Below are 24,868 nucleotides of genomic sequence, written 5' to 3'. Positions count from 1 at the left end.
CAATCAGACGAATACACATACACCTCAGCGTTATTAAGATTGACAGAGGTGAGATTTGTAATATATTATATAAATAATAAGAGAGAAAATAATAAAACTTCTTGTTCAGTCAAAATGTACGCTTATGGAATTTTAATTTTCATTATTCTCCCCCGTTTTCATTTTTAAAAATTATATGTATGTTTAAAGTAATAAATGAAATGTATATTTATAAATATAATAAGCTAAGACTAATTAACAATCGTAAACTGTAAACACGACGCGCTGATTACGGTAATCCAATTGTAATGAAAGAAGATAAGACTAATTAACAATCGTTAACTGTACACACGACACGCTGATTACGGTAATCCAATTAACCACAATCGTTAATATTCAAAACCATTTGTGTGTATCTCATATATATATATACACAAATTGTTGATGACATCAAGGGAATGGTAAAAACACAGAATTGCAGGGAAATTTATACCGATCTAGCGTTAGATGACTCAATGGAAGCCCCAAGAGACTTGAAACAGATACAAAATTTTAAGTACAACGAGAAGAAAAGGGAACGTCCGCATCAACAGAAGGCATCTAATAATGCCGACGACATACAAACATTAATGAGTATGCAACATGGACATCCGTTTATTAAAGAAATTGTTCAACTCTCCGGCAAACCCCCTTCAGTAGTAGTGTATACTGATGAACAACTTCTCGATCTCAAGAAATTCTGCTCATCCGAATCTAAACATATCATTGGGGTTGACCGCACTTTTAATTTGGGGGCTGCATATGTTACTGTTACAGTTTTTCACAACCAGAACTTAATAAGAAAGGTTTCTAACACTCCAGCACCAATCATGCTTGGGCCATGCTACCTCCACTGGGACGGTTGCTTCCACACTTACCATCTATTTTTTAGCCACCTCCAGTGCTTTTTGGACGATATTCCTGGAGCACAGATTAGTGGCAAAAGTCTTGTATTTGGCTCGGACGAGGAAAAGGCTTTGACGAAAGCTATACAGAAGCGCATTCCAGATTCCCAGCAAATTCTTTGCACACGTCACATTGAGGAAAATGTTAAGAGACATTTGCGGGAAGTCATTGGCGAAAAAGACCCAAACTACAACACTGTGCTCCACGATGTTTTTGGTGTAGATGGTCTCCTCTCTTCTCCTGATGATGTTGAGTTTGACCTAAAGGTAATGGAGTTGGAAGCGAAGTACGAGTACAGTGTTCCCGCGTTTCAACGTTACTTTAGCTGTAGTACATCATCTCTCAAGAACTATGTTTGGGAACCGGCACAAAAAGACATTGCCCCAATTAACTGGAAGAACAATTCATGCGAATCCATGAACAATATTTTAAAACTTTCTACAAATTGGAAAGCCGTTAAGCTCCCGGACCTTATAGGCAAACTACACAAAATTGTTCAATTACAGTATCGAGATATACGCCGAGCATTACATGGCAAGGGGAACTATGCGTTGGCTCCTTGGGCTAGAAAACTTCAAGTAACAGATGTGGTATGGTCGTCGAAATGTGCAAAAAAAAAGGACGCCATTTTCAGAAAGTTAATGAATCTAAGCAAACCAAGAGACAATTTTGTGGAATCATCCGATGGAAAATTAAAGATTCCCAAAACTCCAACCACCGCAAGGAAGCCAAACCAAAAGAAGCGTATTCGAAGCAACAAGACCACTACCTTGAAATTTTCAACATAACTTTTAATGTGCATTGTTTTATATTTGTTTTGTACAGTAATGTAATTTACAGTTTGCATGAATAGGTGGTAAGACGCATAGTGCTGTACTTTTAGTGCTTTTTAACAATAGTAAATGTTTTATATGCATACGCTGATAAAGATTTATTATATCTTTTTTTTTAACCTGAAACTGTTTTAATGGCTTTGCTTATCAGTGTTTTAATATTTACTTTTTGTACTTTAAGTGCTTTTTCAAAATAGTAAAAGTTTTATAAGCAGATGTTGATATAGATTAATTATTTCTTTATTTTAAAACTGAATCTCTTTAAATGGCTATGCTTATCAGTGTTCTAATGCTTAGTTTTAAAATTAAACTGCTTTTTAAACCATTGTTTTACCTATACGGTACATGTATAGTACTGCTTTATTTGCTGATTTTTGTATATGTGTAACTATTTTAATTTTGTATAAAGTAATATCTAACTGTGAATTTTAAGGTTTTTTTTTTAGTTTTCATTTTCAAATCGTTTTTGAAAACATGTCTTTTGATGTCTTACATTTTATAAAACTTCAGCATTAACTGTGATCCATTATTATCTGCCTTTCGAAATAGTATTCATATATTATTGTTTAAATTGAAACATTCTTAGATGTGTTTGTGCTTTATAACAAATGTCTATTATCTTTATTTGCAAAATACTTGTCTAAAATTAAAAAAAATCAATTTACATAACTTATTTTATCGCCACAAAGTTGTCTTATACCATTACAATAACTATTTATTTTTCCCCGGGCGCTTTTTCTTTTCCCCGGGCGCTGTTTTTTCTTCCCCGGGCGCTATTTCTTTTCCCCGGGCGCTTTTTCTCCACCCGGGCGCATTTTAGTAGGACCCCGAATTATCCATCAATGTAATATTTATCAGTTGTATTTAAGAGTTGAATAACATATGGATGTAACACATGTAGGTCTCCATTATGTTATAAACTATCAAATATTTACTTTTGAATTCAAGAACAGTGTATACAATTTTAGATTGATCTGTGTAATTCAATATATGTTTTAATACGTAATGCTAGAGATGTTGCGTGTGTAATTGTCTTGCCATGTATGGTTATACACATCTTTTTGTAACTTGAATACCTGAGTATATATTTTATTGATAGCTTCTTAGAACTTTTAAAGATAGAATGTATAGAATGATGTTCTCAATACACTATGCTTACTCAGAAACAATTATGTTAGATATACTGTACCAAGGCTTGGTGTATAATAAAAGTAGAGATACAAATCGATATCTATCAAGCCAGTCATATTAGGACTTTGATTGAATGAATATCTTTACCCCACGTTTTAAAAGTATATAAATACACTTTGATTTCAAAACACTAATAGTTTCACTTTATCTGATTTCTTACACAGGCAAATAAAACTTGTGAAATACTTTCACAATTATCATCAACTGCTTTAAAAAATTCTATTTACAAAGACTTCTTAATGAACTATAAGGAACAAGAATGTGTCCTCAGTACATGAATGCCCCACTCGCACTATCATTTTTTAGGTTCAGTGGACCATGACATTGGAATAAAAACTCTAATTTGGCATTACAATTAGAAAGATCATATCATAGGGAACATATGTACTAAGTTTGAAGTTGATTGGACTTCAACTTCATCAAAAACTACCTCGACCAAAAACTTTAACCTGAAGCTGGACAGACAGACTGACGAACGAACGGACGCACAGACCAGAAAACATAATGCCCCTCTACTATCGTAGGTGGGGCATAAAAAGTAAAATCACAATGCAATAATACTGAATTCTTAGGAAAATTTAAAACGGAAAGTCCCTAATCAAATAGCAGAATCAAAAGCTCAAATACAGAAAAATGGATAACAATTGGCATATTCCCTACTTTGTACAGTCCTTTTCTTATGTATAAAATGGTGGATTGAACCTTAATAAGGTTATCTAAAATGTATAAGCTTATTGTTCTCTATTCTAATTTTATGGCCAAATAACATGTCAAACGTCTGCACTGCATGATTGGAATGGTTATTAAGATATATACATACATCATTCGTTACATGACATGTCTTTTTAATTTAATTATGCCTTTTAGTAAATGTTTGATTTTGTCTTCTGCTGACACTCTTCTATTAATCACATAAACTCTGTATCCAGGGTTTTTTGCATTCAGAACAGGTATAACAACCACAAATTTTTCATGGTCAAACAAAAACTGGTCAATTTTCATCTGATGTCAATCATGACCCGAAGAAATACTATTCTGCACGAGTTTCTCACTCAAATGATTAGTTCAGTAAACACTGAGATAACGTATCATCAGCTTGACAACTGAAGGGGCAATGTATTCTTATAGACTTGATTTGTTTCAATTGGTATGAACAGTAGAAGATTTAGATAAAAGCTAACAGCCACTCATGACAGATGCCAAGTGATTAGAAAAAGTCAACCAGCACTTCAACCAAGTGAACTAAAAAGGTGTAACCCTTTTTAATATTGTAAGACTAGCCATTGGTGGATTTCAAAATTCGTAGTAAAAGATTTTCATTTTGACAAAGGCCTCTTTAAAGAGTAAAAATAAACAAACATAATTACTTGAAAATTTTTATTTTCTGAAATCTTAAAAAAATGAAAATGAAACAGATGAAATGAAAATGAGTCTTCCCTCTAACACACTGAAAATAATAGTTGATAAAAAAAAGTGTACATCATAAATATATCGCTCAGATCCAAACTTGATAAACAGCATTATTCAAATGTAATGTAAATATACATTATAACAAATTGTTCAGTATTTTCTAACAATAACATAATCAAGAACAAATTATACCAGGTTGAGAGTTCAATTGCCAATTATATAATCTTCATATTCATATACATTCTTAAACACATGAAATGTCATGAACTATCTAAATAATCTTTCCTACGAAATTGGGCAATCATCATTTTACACAATATCTATCATTTTAAGAAAAACAAGTTCAAAAACTCTGGAATGCTGTCAAAAAGGAGGCATTACTGTTCTTATTTTGTAGACTGCATCAAAATTAATAAGTAAGGTCAAACTGGATATGGGCAGTTTAAAATCTAAACTTAATTACTTCTTACTAAAAAGTTTCTGCTTTATACTAAATTCATTCAGACACTCACTCTCCTTATTAAGCCAAAATAATCAAAGAAAATTTGACATATAAAAAAGGATAAGAAACATAGGTTAAATTCTGAAGTGCTGTTTTGAGGTAGTTGTATAAAATTTGACAAAGTACAGAAACAACACATCGAATAACTATTAGTCACTTAATCTTTGAAGTCAGGTGACACAAATATACCTTGGTAAGAAGTTATAAGCTGCAAAATTCTTGTCATGTAATTCTATATCTAACCTAGCTAGATATGATTTGTAATACACAGAAGGTAAATGCAAATAGACAAATTAAGGATGTATATTTGTCTTGGAATAGCAAGCATTCATGGCAGATAAGTGTTTTGCAGAAATTATCCTACTGGATAGGTGTAAATAAAATATATTGATGCATATAAAACATGACTAGAATTATACAAGTGAGCTAACAAGTCAGATAAAAATGTGTTTTTCACATTTATCAAAGCCATATTTCGGCATCAATTAAAAAATTTAAATAAAGCCCTGTCTACAGTTACAAGTATTCAAAAATATATAAATACTGTAAGAAATCACAATATCTGTTCAGGTTTAAATTTAATCTATTTCATGGAAAAACATGATCCTCAAATCAAAAAACCTATTACACTCAATTGAGGCTGTATCCTTATCAATAAGCCAGAAAGGTTTGCAAAAAGAGAGAAATTCGTAACAAGCTAATTAATTTTGTAATTAAAATGATAATAAATCTTTTTTGATGATGATGAAACTTTAAAATCTTTCTAATCTAGTAATATAAGTGTAAACATTTGATCCAAACCAGACATTAGAAAAATAGAAAAATAATGTCCACGTAACACAAAAAACAAACCATTTACAAAAAGGACTATCGAATCAAATGTTTAAGTCACAATGATCTTTTCCTCTGGTCTTTTAAAATTTGAATTTGACATTTTATAAAGTAAAGAAGAAATATGACCATGTTTAATCATATCTCATTGTTTGGAATCTAAAAAGGTAACCATTAAAGTTGTTTTAATGATATAATACAATGATATTGCACATCATAAAGTATGACTCTTTATATCACTTGTAACAAAGTACATACACAATCAACAAAGACCTTCACTGTCAGTTGATGTATTCTCTAGTATAACCAATTATACATTGGTGAAATAAAGTCTCTTCTTCTAGTACCAGCTGATAAAGCTGAGAACAACAATCTCATGTTGAAAATTCTTTCACTCAATTTTCATAAATGAAACAATCACAATAATTTCTAATTTGGCCAAGCTTCAATTGACGAAAATAACCACACCAGTTAATTTCTAATTTGGTCAAACTTCAATCAAGCGAGTCTTCATCATCACATTGGTCACTCCATGATTTTGTTCTTATTCTTTCTTCAGGAACAGTCAGATCTTCATTCAAGAAAGAGTTATCTCCCTTAGTTGTACTTGTTGAGGTATCTAAATCAACAACTTCTTCTCTCTCAATTATTACATCATCTTCTATCTGACCAATTAGACCCTCATCAAATCTGAAAAATCAAACAGTAGATCCTGTAAATTGTGAAACCTCCACCTTCAGTAAAAGGCTCTCTTTGAAAAACGTTTAAAAAACGAAATAAATGTATTTTTTTTTAGATCTTTCATCTTTTTTTGTCAACGAAAGTTAAAATCATCAATATAAACTTTGTCTTCATTTATAAAAAACAACATCATTGGTTAAGTTGTTCACAAGTCATTACACAGAAACAGTATGAATTGCAATTTTCCAATAGATTTAGGTGGTACCCAACACCTTCACTAAAATTAATTTGGCTCGTTTAATTTTCATAAAATTTTGACCAAACATTTACTTTGACCCTTTGACCAAAATGTAAAAATTTTTAAAAATTTGAACCAACCATTTTATGAGAAAAATTACACTGTTTATATGGCAGTTTGACAAACACTTATTTGGATCATTGAGAAGCTAAATATTCCCTTAATAAGACAAAGTAATTAAAACTTGTAGCTTATTTTTCCAGAGTTATCTCCCTGTAGTGTTAGGTACCACCTCAATGACCATAACTTCTGAAAGGAAAAGTCAAAATCTGCAATCTTCAACTTGATCTCCACTTTATCATCAGTGACAGCATATTATAATTTGAAAAGCATTTATAGAAGGATTCATAGGTTGTTGAATAGTAACAACATAAAGATCCATTTTGCCAATATATAAAGGACCACAACTCCTGAACAGAATAGGTTTAGATGGTCAATTTTGAATTAAACCTCCGATTTGTTATTATTATCAACATGGTATAATTTGAAAAGCATTGGTTGAACAGATCATTAGTTATTCCAAGACAACTCTTGGTAGGTGCTTGAAGGTCTCCTGACAGCAATACTTTCATCAAACTATTTTTTCTTTTCGAAAACCCTGTCATAATTCAATACACCATGACAGTGGCTACAGTATGTAGTGTGACTTACAACTGGTTATCATCTGGTGCCTGTAACAACCCCTGGTTTATCAATGACTGGTACGCCAACTCTAGTGGTTCTCCAGGAGCGTCAGATATCTTCAATAAATCACCAGTCACTGGGCTATGTGTCTGAAAAAATAAATGATCTTTATTCTGAAATCAATGTATTCTTTTCATTTAAAATAATATGCATAAAATTTCAAATACTTTAACAACTTATTATGAACAAGCCATGGATGAATAGGTTTAAGACATTGATAGATTTTTAATTACACCAATGCCTAGTTAAAAAGCATGTTATGCAACAGTCTGAAACCTAAAAACCTCAAAAACATGTGAAAATGTGTCAATTTTATAAAGTGTGGTTGAGATCAATGAGACAGGTCTCTAAAAGATAAAAAATTTGGAATAAAATTAATATATTTAACTGTTACACATCTGACATAACACTTTTCATAATGACAAAATGATATGATCTTCCTAAGCATACTAATCTAATTGTATAAATAAAATGAAATATTATAGAAAGTCTAAATGAACTTAGTCTTTTGTGGATAGTTGTCTCATTGGCAATCATACCACATCTTCTTTTCTATATTGCAGGAGAATATCACTTCAGGACATGCATCATTAAAATATATTCACCTTCAAACATGCCATAAAAGGTCTGTTTTCTACTTCAGCAACCATTGCTTTGAGGACATCTTCAGTCCAGTATTTCTGACCTGTTGGTAGCCTGACCTCATTCAGTTTCATTCTGACACCTTGTGCTGGTAGATCAAGAAATTGAATAGGTAATGCTCTTAGTCTGAAACGAGTGAAAGTTATATTTGTGTATTCATTCACTTCAAGGCATTCTTGTCCAATTTAAATATTTGTTTGCTGGTACATTCTAAAGTGTGTCTACCGTTAAATGTTCCCTACATTAGGAAAACAAGTTTCTCTGTTCATTCTATAAGTGTGTCTACCGTTAAATGTTCCCTACATTAGGAATAAAGTTTCTCCTCTATTACCCAAGCATAATAACTGATATCACTGATATAAATGCATTTTACTGAAAAAACAAGGTCCTGGACCCTAATTTGTATATTGAAATGTAGAAGCACAATGACCAGCATGGATTTCGACCAGCTGGAGTCTGCCTCTGGTAGCAAAATTTCTAGTTGTGTTGAAGACCCATTGTTTACTTTCAGCTGTTTTTTAATTTTTTGGTCGGGTTGTTCTCTTTGACACATTACCCATTTCCACTTTCAATTTTATATTACAGAAGTTTAAAAAATTAATAGGTTGATCATTTACATTCTCAAGCTACCTAAACTCCCTATTTAAAAGTTTGTAGCAATATATATTAATCAAAACTTGGTGATTATTTTTTAAATTTAGCAGGTTGTAAAAGAGTGAATACTCTTCTCGACATCTGTGTTGAGATTGAAAAAATCTTTAGTTTCCAACCTTTCCTTATCTTACCTGTCAAATGTGAGTATCTCTGAGTTTCCATAGTCAACATATAGAACTCTGGCTTGTAGGATCTCAGGATCAACTTCAATTATAAGTCCCCTATACCAACTGTTATCCATAGTGTATTGTCCTAAACATGGCAAACCTATAAACAGAGTTTACAATATCAACTGTTATCCATAGTGTACTGTCCTAAACATGACAAGACTGTAAACAGAGTTTACAATATGAACTGTTGACAATATTGTATTTATAGATCATTTTTGCTTGGTTTAGGAGTTTAGACAGCTGATTCATTATATAATCATATGATCAATCCTAATCATCATTACAGAAATATTCTTAATATTTAACTGCACAATATTTGAATGATTTATTCCCGTCAGGTTTAATATTAACCTTATTGATGAGTTTTTACTTTTCGTATCCATTGATTTAGTTAATCAGATTTGAACTAAATTTTTGGGCTTGTAATTAAACTAGCCATTTCTTATGCTTATAATTCAGACTGGTCATGTTATAATTTATGAGAATTTTGGATTTGATGTGTCCATATAAATTAATTCCATGACTATAAAGAAATCTCCTTACCTGGTTTTGGTATAGGTAATGTGTTGAAGTTATGAGCTACTTGGTTCAGTTCTACAGATATTAGTTACCTGGTTTTGGTATAGGTAATGTGTTGAAGTTATGAGCTACTTGGTTTAGTTCTACAGATATTAGTTACCTGGTTTAGGTATAGGTAATGTGTTGAAGTTATGAGCTACTTGGTTCAGTTCTACAGATATTATTTGAAGTCTTGTCAGTTGTTCGTTGATTTCATCAGTTCTCTCATCATTGTTCTCCTCTTGTTTACAATGTTGGAAATAGATCTACAATGAAAGATATTAAATAAACACATTAAAATCTTTCTTTAAGACTGAGAATGGAATTGCTAAATCACTTATAAAAATATCAGTTTCTATCTTTATTAGGTTAATTGATTTTTGGTCTGTCAAAATACTCAAATATTTGAAAAAAAAAGAGTTGTCAGATATTCATCACAATAAATCATGCAAACAGAGACCAAAACATTGAAATCAACTAGAGACTTATAGTCCTCATTATATTTCAAGCACTCTTTCTATTGTATTTGAATATGCAAGAAATATTTAAGAAGCATACTGAGAACTTTTCATAGTTTTTTTCAATTTAGGGACCAATTTAGTAGGGTACAAAGCTTAGCAGTTTACAAGGTCACAGCTGATGTTAAATCATCACAGTAAGATAAGATTTATATTTGACCATACTCACCACATCAGGAGCTTCTACATTAGTGATACACACATTAAAATATTCATTCTTAGGTGCCAACTTTACTTTAGGATAGGCCAACCTTTTCTGCAAATAAATAAGTAATAAATTTTATTCTTATGATCACAAATACTTGAAAGAATGTAGGTCCATTTACTCCTGGTAAAACTGAATTTTTAAAACAATATTAATATAATGTTAAGATTCAGAAGGGGAACGAACACTCATTAATTTTTTTGTTGTTCTTAAATATCTTTATTTTAAAACAATTTTGTGATGGAACATGTTGAAGACTTTCTAAATCAAATTGTAAAACATGTATCAAATATAACTTACGGCTTGAAGTTTAGGCTATGGACTTATGAATTTTGTTATTTTGTTAAAATACATTAGAAACTATATGAAATATGCTATTCTTTCCAATTTAGAGTATGTTCTTCAGTATCCTGTTAACCTTATCATCAGTCATTGCAATTTTACATTTATTTTGACCTACAGATGATAAAATTCTGCCGATCTTATTGCTGGTTTCTACTCTATATGTGACATCATTTGTCCTGTAACATAAACCTTTCTTGTATAGTATTGTACTGAGATCCTTCTTGTCTGGCAGGGTTATATTAACTTCTAATGGACGGTCTACTTCTCTGCTCTGTAATGAAAACATTTGGTCTATATTAAAATAAAGGGAGATTTGCTAATATGAACAGGTAATTTACATGTATAGAAAATTATTTTTTAACATGCTACTGCTCACTAACAATAATCCAGCTTTAAAGTAATATCTTAACAGGAAGTTAAAGTGAAGGTTGATTCAAAATATTGAAAGGTCGACATTCTTATCCCTCTTTCAGAGCAAAGGATATAATTCTAAAATATGTCTGAAAATCAAATTGAAAACTTTCACATGAAAATCATTTATTTCTTGTTTTTTACCTGTGTACACCAGAAATTAATTTAACTTGAAACTGAAAGCCTATGACAGCATATGTAACTAGATTTCTCCAAAAGTCACCAGGATTGTATATGTCAACTTCGCATGATTCTTACAAGTTATCTTAAAACATCTGATTGCCAAACAAGAATGTGTCCCTAGTACATGTAGTATACAGATGCCCAATCCGCACTATCATTTTCTATGTTCAATGGACCATGAAAATGGAAGAATATCTCTAGTTTGGCATTAAACTTAGAAAGATCATATCATAAGGAACAGGTGTACTTAGTTGTAAGTTGATTGGACTTCAACTTCATCAAAAACTACCTCAACCAAAAACTTTACCCTTAGGTGGGACAGATGGACAGATGAACAGACAAATGAATGAACCAACAGACCAGAAAATATAATGCTGTTAAAAAATCTTAATAAATCATGCGTTGTGTTTTCTATACGATTAATCGTCGTGATAGCTTATGCATATATATAATATAACCTCACACAGTAAAAGCGTTATGGTAACAACGTTATGTTAGCGCAATGTTTATACTTTGATATTTTCCAACAAATGCCCATAAATGGGGCATAAAAAGGAACATATTTATTTTTCACATTTAATTGAATTAAAACCCTTTTCTTCCTGAACTGAACGTTTTTTTGTATAAATATGTGTGTTTGCATTACCTTTATATCTATGACACAAGGCTTGTTAACTACCATCGTGTGCATCTTATCCAGGGTAGGTACGGGCCATTTACCTGTTGTTGTTACCTGTAAATATATAGCAACAATTAACTATAACTTGATCATGTATGAAAACCTATATAAACTGATTGCCAATGGGACAACCCTCCACAAGAGATCCAAACAACACAGAAGTTAACATTTATACATTTGTAGGTCACCACACAGCCAATTACACCAAACCGTTACTTGCTTTTTGTGAGCATGTAAACTATCATTTAGGTCAGAACATAGAACTATATAGCTTCCCATTGCTAGTTAAACACATTATGTGCATGACCTGTAGCTGTCTGTATTTGGATTGTTAAAGAAGCTATAGATATGTCAGTTGTTCAATTAAACTTTTTTTGATGAAGTAGGTAACAGTTATTCAGGTAATTCTATTTTAGATTGAAAAATAAATATGAGCTATTTGGTTTAACTGATGTTGAAATACCTCTTGTAACAAGCTGGTTAAAATAGTTCTATTACAAGAGAGTTAGTTTGAAGTACATTCCATTTTGTTGTTATAATATTGTGAAAACTGTGCATTGTGATACCTTTTCAGATTTTGAAACCTTTTGAGTGCAATGATGCTTATATTTGGTGTCATCACTTTTTATACTCAAAACATTAAAAATATATTTTGTTATGAAATGCACGAGTACAATCTCAAATTTTGTAGGGATCTCAATATGTGACAGCAAAACAACTTTGAGTGATCATTGTTTTTTTCCCACAATGCAACTACTACATTATACTTACAGGTATAACATTGTGTAACATACAGGCCAAACATTGTATAGGTATCTCTATAAACTCCAGTACACATGTTACACTATACTTACAGGTATTACATTGTGTAACATACAGGCCATACATTGTATAGGTATCTCTATAAACTCCAGTACACATGTTACAATATACTTACAGGTATTACATTGTGTAACATACAGGCCATACATTGTATAGGTATCTCTATAAACTCCAGTACATGTTACATTATACTTACAGGTATTACATTGTGTAACATACAGGCCATACATTGTATAGGTATCTCTATAAACTCCAGTACACACGTTACATTATACTTACAGGTATTACATTGTGTAACATACAGGCCATACATTGTATAGGTATCTCTATAAACTCCAGTACACACGTTACACTATACTTACAGGTATAACATTGTGTAACATACAGGCCATACATTGTATAGGTATCTCTATAAACTCCAGTACACACGTTACACTATACTTACAGGTATTACATTGTGTAACATACAGGCCATACATTGTATAGGTATCTCTATAAACTCCAGTACACACGTTACACTATACTTACAGGTATAACATTGTGTAACATACAGGCCATACATTGTATAGGTATCTCTATAAACTCCAGTACACATGTTACACTATACTTACAGGTATAACATTGTGTAACATACAGGCCATACATTGTATAGGTATCTCTATAAACTCCAGTACACACGTTACACTATACTTACAGGTATTACATTGTGTAACATACAGGCCATACATTGTATAGGTATCTCTATAAACTCCAGTACACACGTTACACTATACTTACAGGTATAACATTGTGTAACATACAGGCCATACATTGTATAGGTATCTCTATAAACTCCAGTACACATGTTACACTATACTTACAGGTATTACATTGTGTAACATACAGGCCATACATTGTATAGGTATCTCTATAAACTCCAGTACACACGTTACACTATACTTACAGGTATTACATTGTGTAACATACAGGCCATACATTGTATAGGTATCTCTATAAACTCCAGTACACATGTTACACTATACTTACAGGTATAACATTGTGTAACATACAGGCCATACATTGTATAGGTATCTCTATAAACTCCAGTACACATGTTACACTATACTTACAGGTATAACATTGTGTAACATACAGGCCATACATTGTATAGGTATCTCTATAAACTCCAGTACACATGTTACACTATACTTACAGGTATTACATTGTGTAACATACAGGCCATACATTGTATAGGTATCTCTATAAACTCCAGTACACATGTTACACTATACTTACAGGTATTACATTGTGTAACATACCAGTACACACGTTACACTATACTTACAGGTATTACATTGTGTAACATACAGGCCATACATTGTATAGGTATCTCTATAAACTCCAGTACACACGTTACACTATACTTACAGGTATAACATTGTGTAACATACAGGCCATACATTGTATAGGTATCTCTATAAACTCCAGTACACACGTTACACTATACTTACAGGTATAACATTGTGTAACATACAGGCCATACATTGTATAGGTATCTCTATAAACTCCAGTACACACGTTACACTATACTTACAGGTATTACATTGTGTAACATACAGGCCATACATTGTATAGGTATCTCTATAAACTCCAGTACACACGTTACACTATACTTACAGGTATAACATTGTGTAACATACAGGCCATACATTGTATAGGTATCTCTATAAACTCCAGTACACACGTTACACTATACTTACAGGTATTACATTGTGTAACATACAGGCCATACATTGTATAGGTATCTCTATAAACTCCAGTACACACGTTACACTATACTTACAGGTATAACATTGTGTAACATACAGGCCATACATTGTATAGGTATCTCTATAAACTCCAGTACACATGTTACACTATACTTACAGGTATTACATTGTGTAACATACAGGCCATACATTGTATAGGTATCTCTATAAACTCCAGTACACACGTTACACTATACTTACAGGTATTACATTGTGTAACATACAGGCCATACATTGTATAGGTATCTCTATAAACTCCAGTACACACGTTACACTATACTTACAGGTATAACATTGTGTAACATACAGGCCATACATTGTATAGGTATCTCTATAAACTCCAGTACACACGTTACACTATACTTACAGGTATAACATTGTGTAACATACAGGCCATACATTGTATAGGTATCTCTATAAACTCCAGTACACACGTTACACTATACTTACAGGTATTACATTGTGTAACATACAGGCCATACATTGTATAGGTATCTCTATAAACTCCAGTACACACGTTACACTATACTTACAGGTATTACATTGTGTAACATACAGGCCATACATTGTATAGGTATCTCTATAAACTCCAGTACACACGTTACACTATACTTACAGGTATAACATTGTGTAACATACAGGCCATACATTGTATAGGTATCTCTATAAACTCCAGTACACATGTTACACTATACTTACAGGTATAACATTGTGTAACATACAGGCCATACATTGTATAGGTATCTCTATAAACTCCAGTACACATGTTACACTATACTTACAGGTATTACATTGTGTAACATACAGGCCATACATTGTATAGGTATCTCTATAAACTCCAGTACACATGTTACACTATACTTACAGGTATTACATTGTGTAACATACAGGCCATACATTGTATAGGTATCTCTATAAACTCCAGTACACATGTTACACTATACTTACAGGTATAACATTGTGTAACATACAGGCCATACATTGTATAGGTATCTCTATAAACTCCAGTACACACGTTACACTATACTTACAGGTATTACATTGTGTAACATACAGGCCATACATTGTATAGGTATCTCTATAAACTCCAGTACACACGTTACACTATACTTACAGGTATTACATTGTGTAACATACAGGCCATACATTGTATAGGTATCTCTATAAACTCCAGTACACATGTTACACTATACTTACAGGTATAACATTGTGTAACATACAGGCCATACATTGTATAGGTATCTCTATAAACTCCAGTACACATGTTACACTATACTTACAGGTATAACATTGTGTAACATACAGGCCATACATTGTATAGGTATCTCTATAAACTCCAGTACACACGTTACACTATACTTACAGGTATTACATTGTGTAACATACAGGCCATACATTGTATAGGTATCTCTACAAACTCCAGTACACACGTTACACTATACTTACAGGTATTACATTGTGTAACATACAGGCCATACATTGTATAGGTATCTCTATAAACTCCAGTACACACGTTACACTATACTTACAGGTATTACATTGTGTAACATACAGGCCATACATTGTATAGGTATCTCTATAAACTCCAGTACACACGTTACACTATACTTACAGGTATAACATTGTGTAACATACAGGCCATACATTGTATAGGTATCTCTATAAACTCCAGTACACACGTTACACTATACTTACAGGTATTACATTGTGTAACATACAGGCCATACATTGTATAGGTATCTCTATAAACTCCAGTACACACGTTACACTATACTTACAGGTATTACATTGTGTAACATACAGGCCATACATTGTATAGGTATCTCTATAAACTCCAGTACACACGTTACACTATACTTACAGGTATTACATTGTGTAACATACAGGCCATACATTGTATAGGTATCTCTATAAACTCCAGTACACACGTTACACTATACTTACAGGTATAACATTGTGTAACATACAGGCCATACATTGTATAGGTATCTCTATAAACTCCAGTACACACGTTACACTATACTTACAGGTATTACATTGTGTAACATACAGGCCATACATTGTATAGGTATCTCTATAAACTCCAGTACACATGTTACAATATACTTACAGGTATTACATTGTGTAACATACAGGCCATACATTGTATAGGTATCTCTATAAACTCCAGTACATGTTACATTATACTTACAGGTATTACATTGTGTAACATACAGGCCATACATTGTATAGGTATCTCTATAAACTCCAGTACACACGTTACACTATACTTACAGGTATAACATTGTGTAACATACAGGCCATACATTGTATAGGTATCTCTATAAACTCCAGTACACACGTTACACTATACTTACAGGTATTACATTGTGTAACATACAGGCCATACATTGTATAGGTATCTCTATAAACTCCAGTACACACGTTACACTATACTTACAGGTATAACATTGTGTAACATACAGGCCATACATTGTATAGGTATCTCTATAAACTCCAGTACACACGTTACACTATACTTACAGGTATAACATTGTGTAACATACAGGCCATACATTGTATAGGTATCTCTATAAACTCCAGTACACACGTTACACTATACTTACAGGTATAACATTGTGTAACATACAGGCCATACATTGTATAGGTATCTCTATAAACTCCAGTACACACGTTACACTATACTTACAGGTATTACATTGTGTAACATACAGGCCATACATTGTATAGGTATCTCTATAAACTCCAGTACACACGTTACACTATACTTACAGGTATTACATTGTGTAACATACAGGCCATACATTGTATAGGTATCTCTATAAACTCCAGTACACACGTTACACTATACTTACAGGTATTACATTGTGTAACATACAGGCCATACATTGTATAGGTATCTCTATAAACTCCAGTACACATGTTACACTATACTTACAGGTATAACATTGTGTAACATACAGGCCATACATTGTATAGGTATCTCTATAAACTCCAGTACACACGTTACACTATACTTACAGGTATAACATTGTGTAACATACAGGCCATACATTGTATAGGTATCTCTATAAACTCCAGTACACACGTTACACTATACTTACAGGTATAACATTGTGTAACATACAGGCCATACATTGTATAGGTATCTCTATAAACTCCAGTACACACGTTACACTATACTTACAGGTATAACATTGTGTAACATACAGGCCATACATTGTATAGGTATCTCTATAAACTCCAGTACACACGTTACACTATACTTACAGGTATTACATTGTGTAACATACAGGCCATACATTGTATAGGTATCTCTATAAACTCCAGTACACATGTTACACTATACTTACAGGTATAACATTGTGTAACATACAGGCCATACATTGTATAGGTATCTCTATAAACTCCAGTACACATGTTACACTATACTTACAGGTATAACATTGTGTAACATACAGGCCATACATTGTATAGGTATCTCTATAAACTCCAGTACACATGTTACACTATACTTACAGGTATAACATTGTGTAACATACAGGCCATACATTGTATAGGTATCTCTATAAACTCCAGTACACATGTTACACTATACTTACAGGTATAACATTGTGTAACATACAGGCCATACATTGTATAGGTATCTCTATAAACTCCAGTACACGTTAACAATATACTCACCGGTATAACATTGTGTAACATACAGGCCATACATTGTATAGGTATCTCTATAAACTCCAGTACACACGTTACACTATACGTACAGGTATAACATTGTGTAACATACAGGCCATACATTGTATAGGTATCTCTATAAACTCCAGTACACATGTTACACTATACTTACAGGTATTACATTGTGTAACATACAGGCCATACATTGTATAGGTATCTCTATAAACTCCAGTACACATGTTACACTATACTTACAGGTATAACATTGTGTAACATACAGGCCATACATTGTATAGGTATCTCTATAAACTCCAGTACACATGTTACACTATACTTACAGGTATAACATTGTGTAACATACAGGCCATACATTGTATAGGTATCTCTATAAACTCCAGTACACAGGTTACATTATACTTACAGGTATTACATTGTGTAACATACAGGCCATACATTGTATAGGTATCTCTATAAACTCCAGTACACACGTTACACTATACTTACAGGTATTACATTGTGTAACATACAGGCCATACATTGTATAGGTATCTCTATAAACTCCAGGACACACGTTACATTATACTTACAGGTATAACATTGTGTAACATACAGGCCATACATTGTATAGGTATCTCTATAAACTCCAGTACACACGTTACACTATACTTACAGGTATAACATTGTGTAACATACAGGCCATACATTGTATAGGTATCTCTATAAACTCCAGTACACACGTTACACTATACTTACAGGTATTACATTGTGTAACATACAGGCCATACATTGTATAGGTATCTCTATAAACTCCAGTACACACGTTACACTATACTTACAGGTATTACATTGTGTAACATACAGGCCATACATTGTATAGGTATCTCTATAAACTCCAGTACACATGTTACACTATACTTACAGGTATAACATTGTGTAACATACAGGCCATACATTGTATAGGTATCTCTATAAACTCCAGTACACACGTTACACTATACTTACAGGTATAACATTGTGTAACATACAGGCCATACATTGTATAGGTATCTCTATAAACTCCAGTACACACGTTACACTATACTTACAGGTATTACATTGTGTAACATACAGGCCATACATTGTATAGGTATCTCTATAAACTCCAGTACATGTTACACTATACTTACAGGTATAACATTGTGTAACATACAGGCCATACATTGTATAGGTATCTCTATAAACTCCAGTACACACGTTACACTATACTTACAGGTATTACATTGTGTAACATACAGGCCATACATTGTATAGGTATCTCTATAAACTCCAGGACACACGTTACATTATACTTACAGGTATAACATTGTGTAACATACAGGCCATACATTGTATAGGTATCTCTATAAACTCCAGTACACACGTTACACTATACTTACAGGTATAACATTGTGTAACATACAGGCCATACATTGTATAGGTATCTCTATAAACTCCAGTACACACGTTACACTATACTTACAGGTATTACATTGTGTAACATACAGGCCATACATTGTATAGGTATCTCTATAAACTCCAGTACACACGTTACACTATACTTACAGGTATTACATTGTGTAACATACAGGCCATACATTGTATAGGTATCTCTATAAACTCCAGTACACATGTTACACTATACTTACAGGTATAACATTGTGTAACATACAGGCCATACATTGTATAGGTATCTCTATAAACTCCAGTACACACGTTACACTATACTTACAGGTATAACATTGTGTAACATACAGGCCATACATTGTATAGGTATCTCTATAAACTCCAGTACACACGTTACACTATACTTACAGGTATTACATTGTGTAACATACAGGCCATACATTGTATAGGTATCTCTATAAACTCCAGTACATGTTACACTATACTTACAGGTATAACATTGTGTAACATACAGGCCATACATTGTATAGGTATCTCTATAAACTCCAGTACACACGTTACACTATACTTACAGGTATTACATTGTGTAACATACAGGCCATACATTGTATAGGTATCTCTATAAACTCCAGTACACATGTTACACTATACTTACAGGTATAACATTGTGTAACATACAGGCCATACATTGTATAGGTATCTCTACAAACTCCAGTACACACGTTACACCATACAGGCCATACATTGTATAGGTATCTCTATAAACTCCAGTACACACGTTACACTATACTTACAGGTATTACATTGTGTAACATACAGGCCATACATTGTATAGGTATCTCTACAAACTCCAGTACACACGTTACACTATACTTACAGGTATTACATTGTGTAACATACAGGCCATACATTGTATAGGTATCTCTATAAACTCCAGTACACACGTTACACTATACGTACAGGTATAACATTGTGTAACATACAGGCCATACATTGTATAGGTATCTCTACAAACTCCAGTACACACGTTACACTATACTTACAGGTATTACATTGTGTAACATACAGGCCATACATTGTATAGGTATCTCTATAAACTCCAGTACACACGTTACACTATACTTACAGGTATTACATTGTGTAACATACAGGCCATACATTGTATAGGTATCTCTATAAACTCCAGTACACACGTTACACTATACTTACAGGTATAACATTGTGTAACATACAGGCCATACATTGTATAGGTATCTCTATAAACTCCAGTACACACGTTACACTATACTTACAGGTATTACATTGTGTAACATACAGGCCATACATTGTATAGGTATCTCTATAAACTCCAGTACACACGTTACACTATACTTACAGGTATAACATTGTGTAACATACAGGCCATACATTGTATAGGTATCTCTATAAACTCCAGTACACACGTTACACTATACTTACAGGTATAACATTGTGTAACATACAGGCCATACATTGTATAGGTATCTCTATAAACTCCAGTACACATGTTACACTATACTTACAGGTATTACATTGTGTAACATACAGGCCATACATTGTATAGGTATCTCTATAAACTCCAGTACACATGTTACACTATACTTACAGGTATTACATTGTGTAACATACAGGCCATACATTGTATAGGTATCTCTATAAACTTCAGTACACATGTTAGAATATACTTACAGGTATTACATTGTGTAACATACAGGCCATACATTGTATAGGTATCTCTATAAACTCCAGTACATGTTACACTATACTTACAGGTATTACATTGTGTAACATACAGGCCATACATTGTATAGGTATCTCTATAAACTCCAGTACACACGTTACACTATACTTACAGGTATTACATTGTGTAACATACAGGCCATACATTGTATAGGTATCTCTATAAACTCCAGTACACACGTTACACTATACTTACAGGTATAACATTGTGTAACATACAGGCCATACATTGTATAGGTATCTCTATAAACTCCAGTACACACGTTACACTATACTTACAGGTATTACATTGTGTAACATACAGGCCATACATTGTATAGGTATCTCTATAAACTCCAGTACACACGTTACACTATACTTACAGGTATAACATTGTGTAACATACAGGCCATACATTGTATAGGTATCTCTATAAACTCCAGTACACACGTTACACTATACTTACAGGTATTACATTGTGTAACATACAGGCCATACATTGTATAGGTATCTCTATAAACTCCAGCACATCAGCTCTAATGTTGTCATATCTTATATATTCCACATTACCAAAGTCTACAAACTCAACCTAAAAAACAAAAAAATCATATTTCTTCCAATTCCCTAGCTTCAAAATATTGGGCACTTAAAAACCATAAAACAGATATGGTCTCCACTTGCATGTTACCATATGAAGAACCATAACTTAAGAACAATAAAAGTAATGAGTTCTAACAGAAACTAATTTGGGAACGTACTTTTAAGGTTAACGCTTAATGCCCCCTCCACTGTGGTGTAATACAAAAAATAAATTTTTGAATACCTGACCCGATCTCAAAAATCCATACCTGTATTCTATGTGGCTCCACTTTCAATATTCTAGCTCTATGCCACTTTTCTTCTAGATGAAACACGGCAATACAAGCTTGTCCTTCCTGCCACCTTATCTCATCTCTACCATGTGGTTCAGAATCTACAAACTTCTCCTGTAATCTATTTACCATACTGTATAGAGTATCTTCTAGAGGAGTCAAATAAATAATGATGTTAACTAACTATTATTTCTCTACATCTGCTTAACTTCAATAAAATATCCACGTACAATTTGTGACATTAAAAATACTCAGTAGAAGGAACAGATTATTAGTTTTTCAGCAAAATGATAGTGTAATCAAGAATGTGTGCAAAGTACATGGCCATCAGCACTATCATTTTCTATGTTCAGTGGACCTAGAAATTGGGGTAAATCCTCGAGTAAAAATTTGGCATTAAAATTAGAAAGATCATATCATAGGGAACATGTGTACTAAGTTGCAAGTTGATTGGACTTCCAACTTCCTCCAAAATTACCTTGACCGAAAACTTTAACCTGAAGCAAGACAGACAAAAGAACAAACAAACAGAAGCACAGACAGAAAAAACATAATGCCCATAAATGATACACATAATTAACCTACCATTTTCCTTTAGTTCCTGTACCCAAATGATTCCTTCAAAATCAACATAAGCTGGCATGCCCAGTATAGAGGAACTCATTGGCTTGACTGCTGGCTTCCAGTAACTTACAGGCTGGATCTTCTTTATTTTAGCAGCTTCAGCTTCAACTAAAATTTTCTTCTTCCTTCTATAATTGAAGATAATGTTTTTCCTTCAGTAAGTTGCTTGAAGAAACGTTTATAAGTAAAAGAAATAAGAAAAGTTATGTTTATCTTACCCTGCTTTAGGGGAAAGTCTTCTTTTTTATTATTATAAATAATGACCTTGACCTATTGGCCCAAATGTTTCTATCTCTCTCTATATATAGATTAAAGTGAATTCAAATGCAAGGGCATGCTAAATAATTTCAATAAATATTCAACACATACTCGTATTATAGAAGATTTGAAAATTGTAAAATAGACAGTCCTGAAAATTTGAACTATGTATATTTATTAACTATTTGTAACTGGTCTACATTAAATCAAACACATCAATAGTTTGAAGATATCTTACCTTTTCACTAGAACAGAAGGTTCATTTTTGTATCTATAAATGATTCCTTGAAGGTAAAAAAATTTGTCACAATTTTACAATAACTGATCTTTTGATAGGAAAAGGAAATCTATTTCTATCAGTTTGTCTATGAGGCCATAAAAAAAAAATCCTCAAAAGTTCTAAATCTTGCAGAATTTTAAGAACAACAGACCTAGGCTATTAATTGGGAAAGCTAGTCACTTTTCTATGCTGGAGGGGATTTGATTTTTTGGAAAGATACAAAATCTGACAGAATTTTAAGGATAACTAACCTGTTGATTGGAATAGCAAGACCTTTTTCTATCAGCTTATCAGTGAGGCTGTAATAATGTTTTCTGGAAGGCTCTAAAGCTGTCTCAGAAATGTCTTCCTCCATCAACAGATCAATAGGTAATGAATCATTCTGGGTATTTCCCTGTAAAACATTAATCAAAGTTCTTATAAGCACAGAAGGATAAAGAATGTGTTAATTTATCAATGGGAAGTAAAATTAAATACATGTATTGTATTATCAATAAAGTATTGGTTGTAGTTCATTCAACTTCCAATATGAACAACGGGAGATAACTTGAAATTTTAATGATGACTTTAACAATGACAAAATTTATATTTTACAGCAGATATTAGATTCATGCACCTTGCAAAAGTTAGGTAATTTTTTTGACAAGTGTAACATTATTTTGTGACTTGATTAACTGAGCATATATTACATTTATAAATTTCTAGAAATGTTCAAGGATAGGATGTATAGAATATTATGATCAATGCTCTATATTTTGTGTATCAAAAATGTAGTGATAAGCCTTGGAAGATTGAGATGTCAAGTAAGTAACATAGGGTTTTGTTGCATTTCATGCAATCTTTACCCTAAAACATTGATATGTAAATTACAAGTCAATTCCATCTTTTCAATGAACTGCACAAAGATGTTATTTTCATGGGACATTAGGCATTTTTTCTTCTTTTTCTTTAGATGACAATAGAGACCAAAGCACAAAATTTTGAAGTCATATTGAATATTAAACAGGTTTTTTTTAACAATGATCTTTTCTGTGGTCCATAAGTTCAAAATTTCACATTTTTTAATTTATAACAACAAAATCGTCAAACAATACCTTTTTCTGGATATACATTTTCATATTTTTTACTTCCTCTGCCATGAATTCACAAGCTGTTCTAGACCATTTTTTCATGTCTCCAGCTGACACAATATCTGCCAAATGACAAGAAAAGGCAAAACACATCTGTTTTAGGAATGGCTTCTGTAGAGGTCTAATCTCTGATACGCCAACTTGACAAATATAACCATAATCCACCATAAACACCTACAACAAACAACAATCTTATACAGGTCAAGGAGGATGTGTAAACAATATTTGTAATAAGCATAATTCACTATTGAATTAATAGCCAAGAAATAAAATCTAGCCCTAAATTTTAACAATAGTTTTCCTTTTTTTAAAAAGTAAAAAGAAATGTGTTTGTATCAACACCAAGCGCCTTCACATAGCCATAACCATTAAAAATTCAATTATTTTAGGTCTTGCTATTCCACTTACTACTGGTTTTTACTCAGATACTTGTTCCCGAAGTCAGGAGCCTCTGGCCTTTGTTAGCCTTGTTTGTGTTTTTAAAATTTTACTTCGTTTATATGTTTTTGAGTTTAGTATGATGTCCAATTTCACTGAAC

The 24,868-nt window shown here is 32.6% G+C and overlaps 1 protein-coding gene across 2 annotated transcripts in view; it reads right to left on the bottom strand.

The window, feature by feature from the left end:
- Window positions 1–4,308: 4,308 nt before the first annotated feature.
- Window positions 4,309–24,868, bottom strand: part of LOC134688428 (RING finger protein 17-like) — a 69,495-nt gene continuing 48,935 nt past the window's right edge. For both annotated transcript variants that reach the window (XM_063549134.1, XM_063549135.1), the window contains exons 29-41: window positions 24,294–24,503; window positions 23,451–23,593; window positions 22,623–22,789; window positions 22,014–22,186; window positions 21,632–21,754; window positions 11,687–11,773; window positions 10,562–10,717; window positions 10,066–10,152; window positions 9,500–9,644; window positions 8,782–8,917; window positions 7,960–8,122; window positions 7,322–7,443; window positions 4,309–6,381 (exon numbers count right to left, since the gene is read on the bottom strand). In XM_063549134.1, the coding sequence (XP_063405204.1) occupies window positions 6,186–6,381; window positions 7,322–7,443; window positions 7,960–8,122; window positions 8,782–8,917; window positions 9,500–9,644; window positions 10,066–10,152; window positions 10,562–10,717; window positions 11,687–11,773; window positions 21,632–21,754; window positions 22,014–22,186; window positions 22,623–22,789; window positions 23,451–23,593; window positions 24,294–24,503 (1,908 nt within the window). In that variant the 3' untranslated portion in view covers window positions 4,309–6,185. The remainder of the gene's footprint in view (window positions 6,382–7,321; window positions 7,444–7,959; window positions 8,123–8,781; window positions 8,918–9,499; window positions 9,645–10,065; window positions 10,153–10,561; window positions 10,718–11,686; window positions 11,774–21,631; window positions 21,755–22,013; window positions 22,187–22,622; window positions 22,790–23,450; window positions 23,594–24,293; window positions 24,504–24,868) is intronic.

This window comes from Mytilus trossulus, chromosome 10, assembly GCF_036588685.1.
Source record: "Mytilus trossulus isolate FHL-02 chromosome 10, PNRI_Mtr1.1.1.hap1, whole genome shotgun sequence".
In the NCBI taxonomy this organism is placed as follows: domain Eukaryota; kingdom Metazoa; phylum Mollusca; class Bivalvia; order Mytilida; family Mytilidae; genus Mytilus; species Mytilus trossulus.
This window is presented reverse-complemented; position numbering and strand designations above follow the sequence as displayed.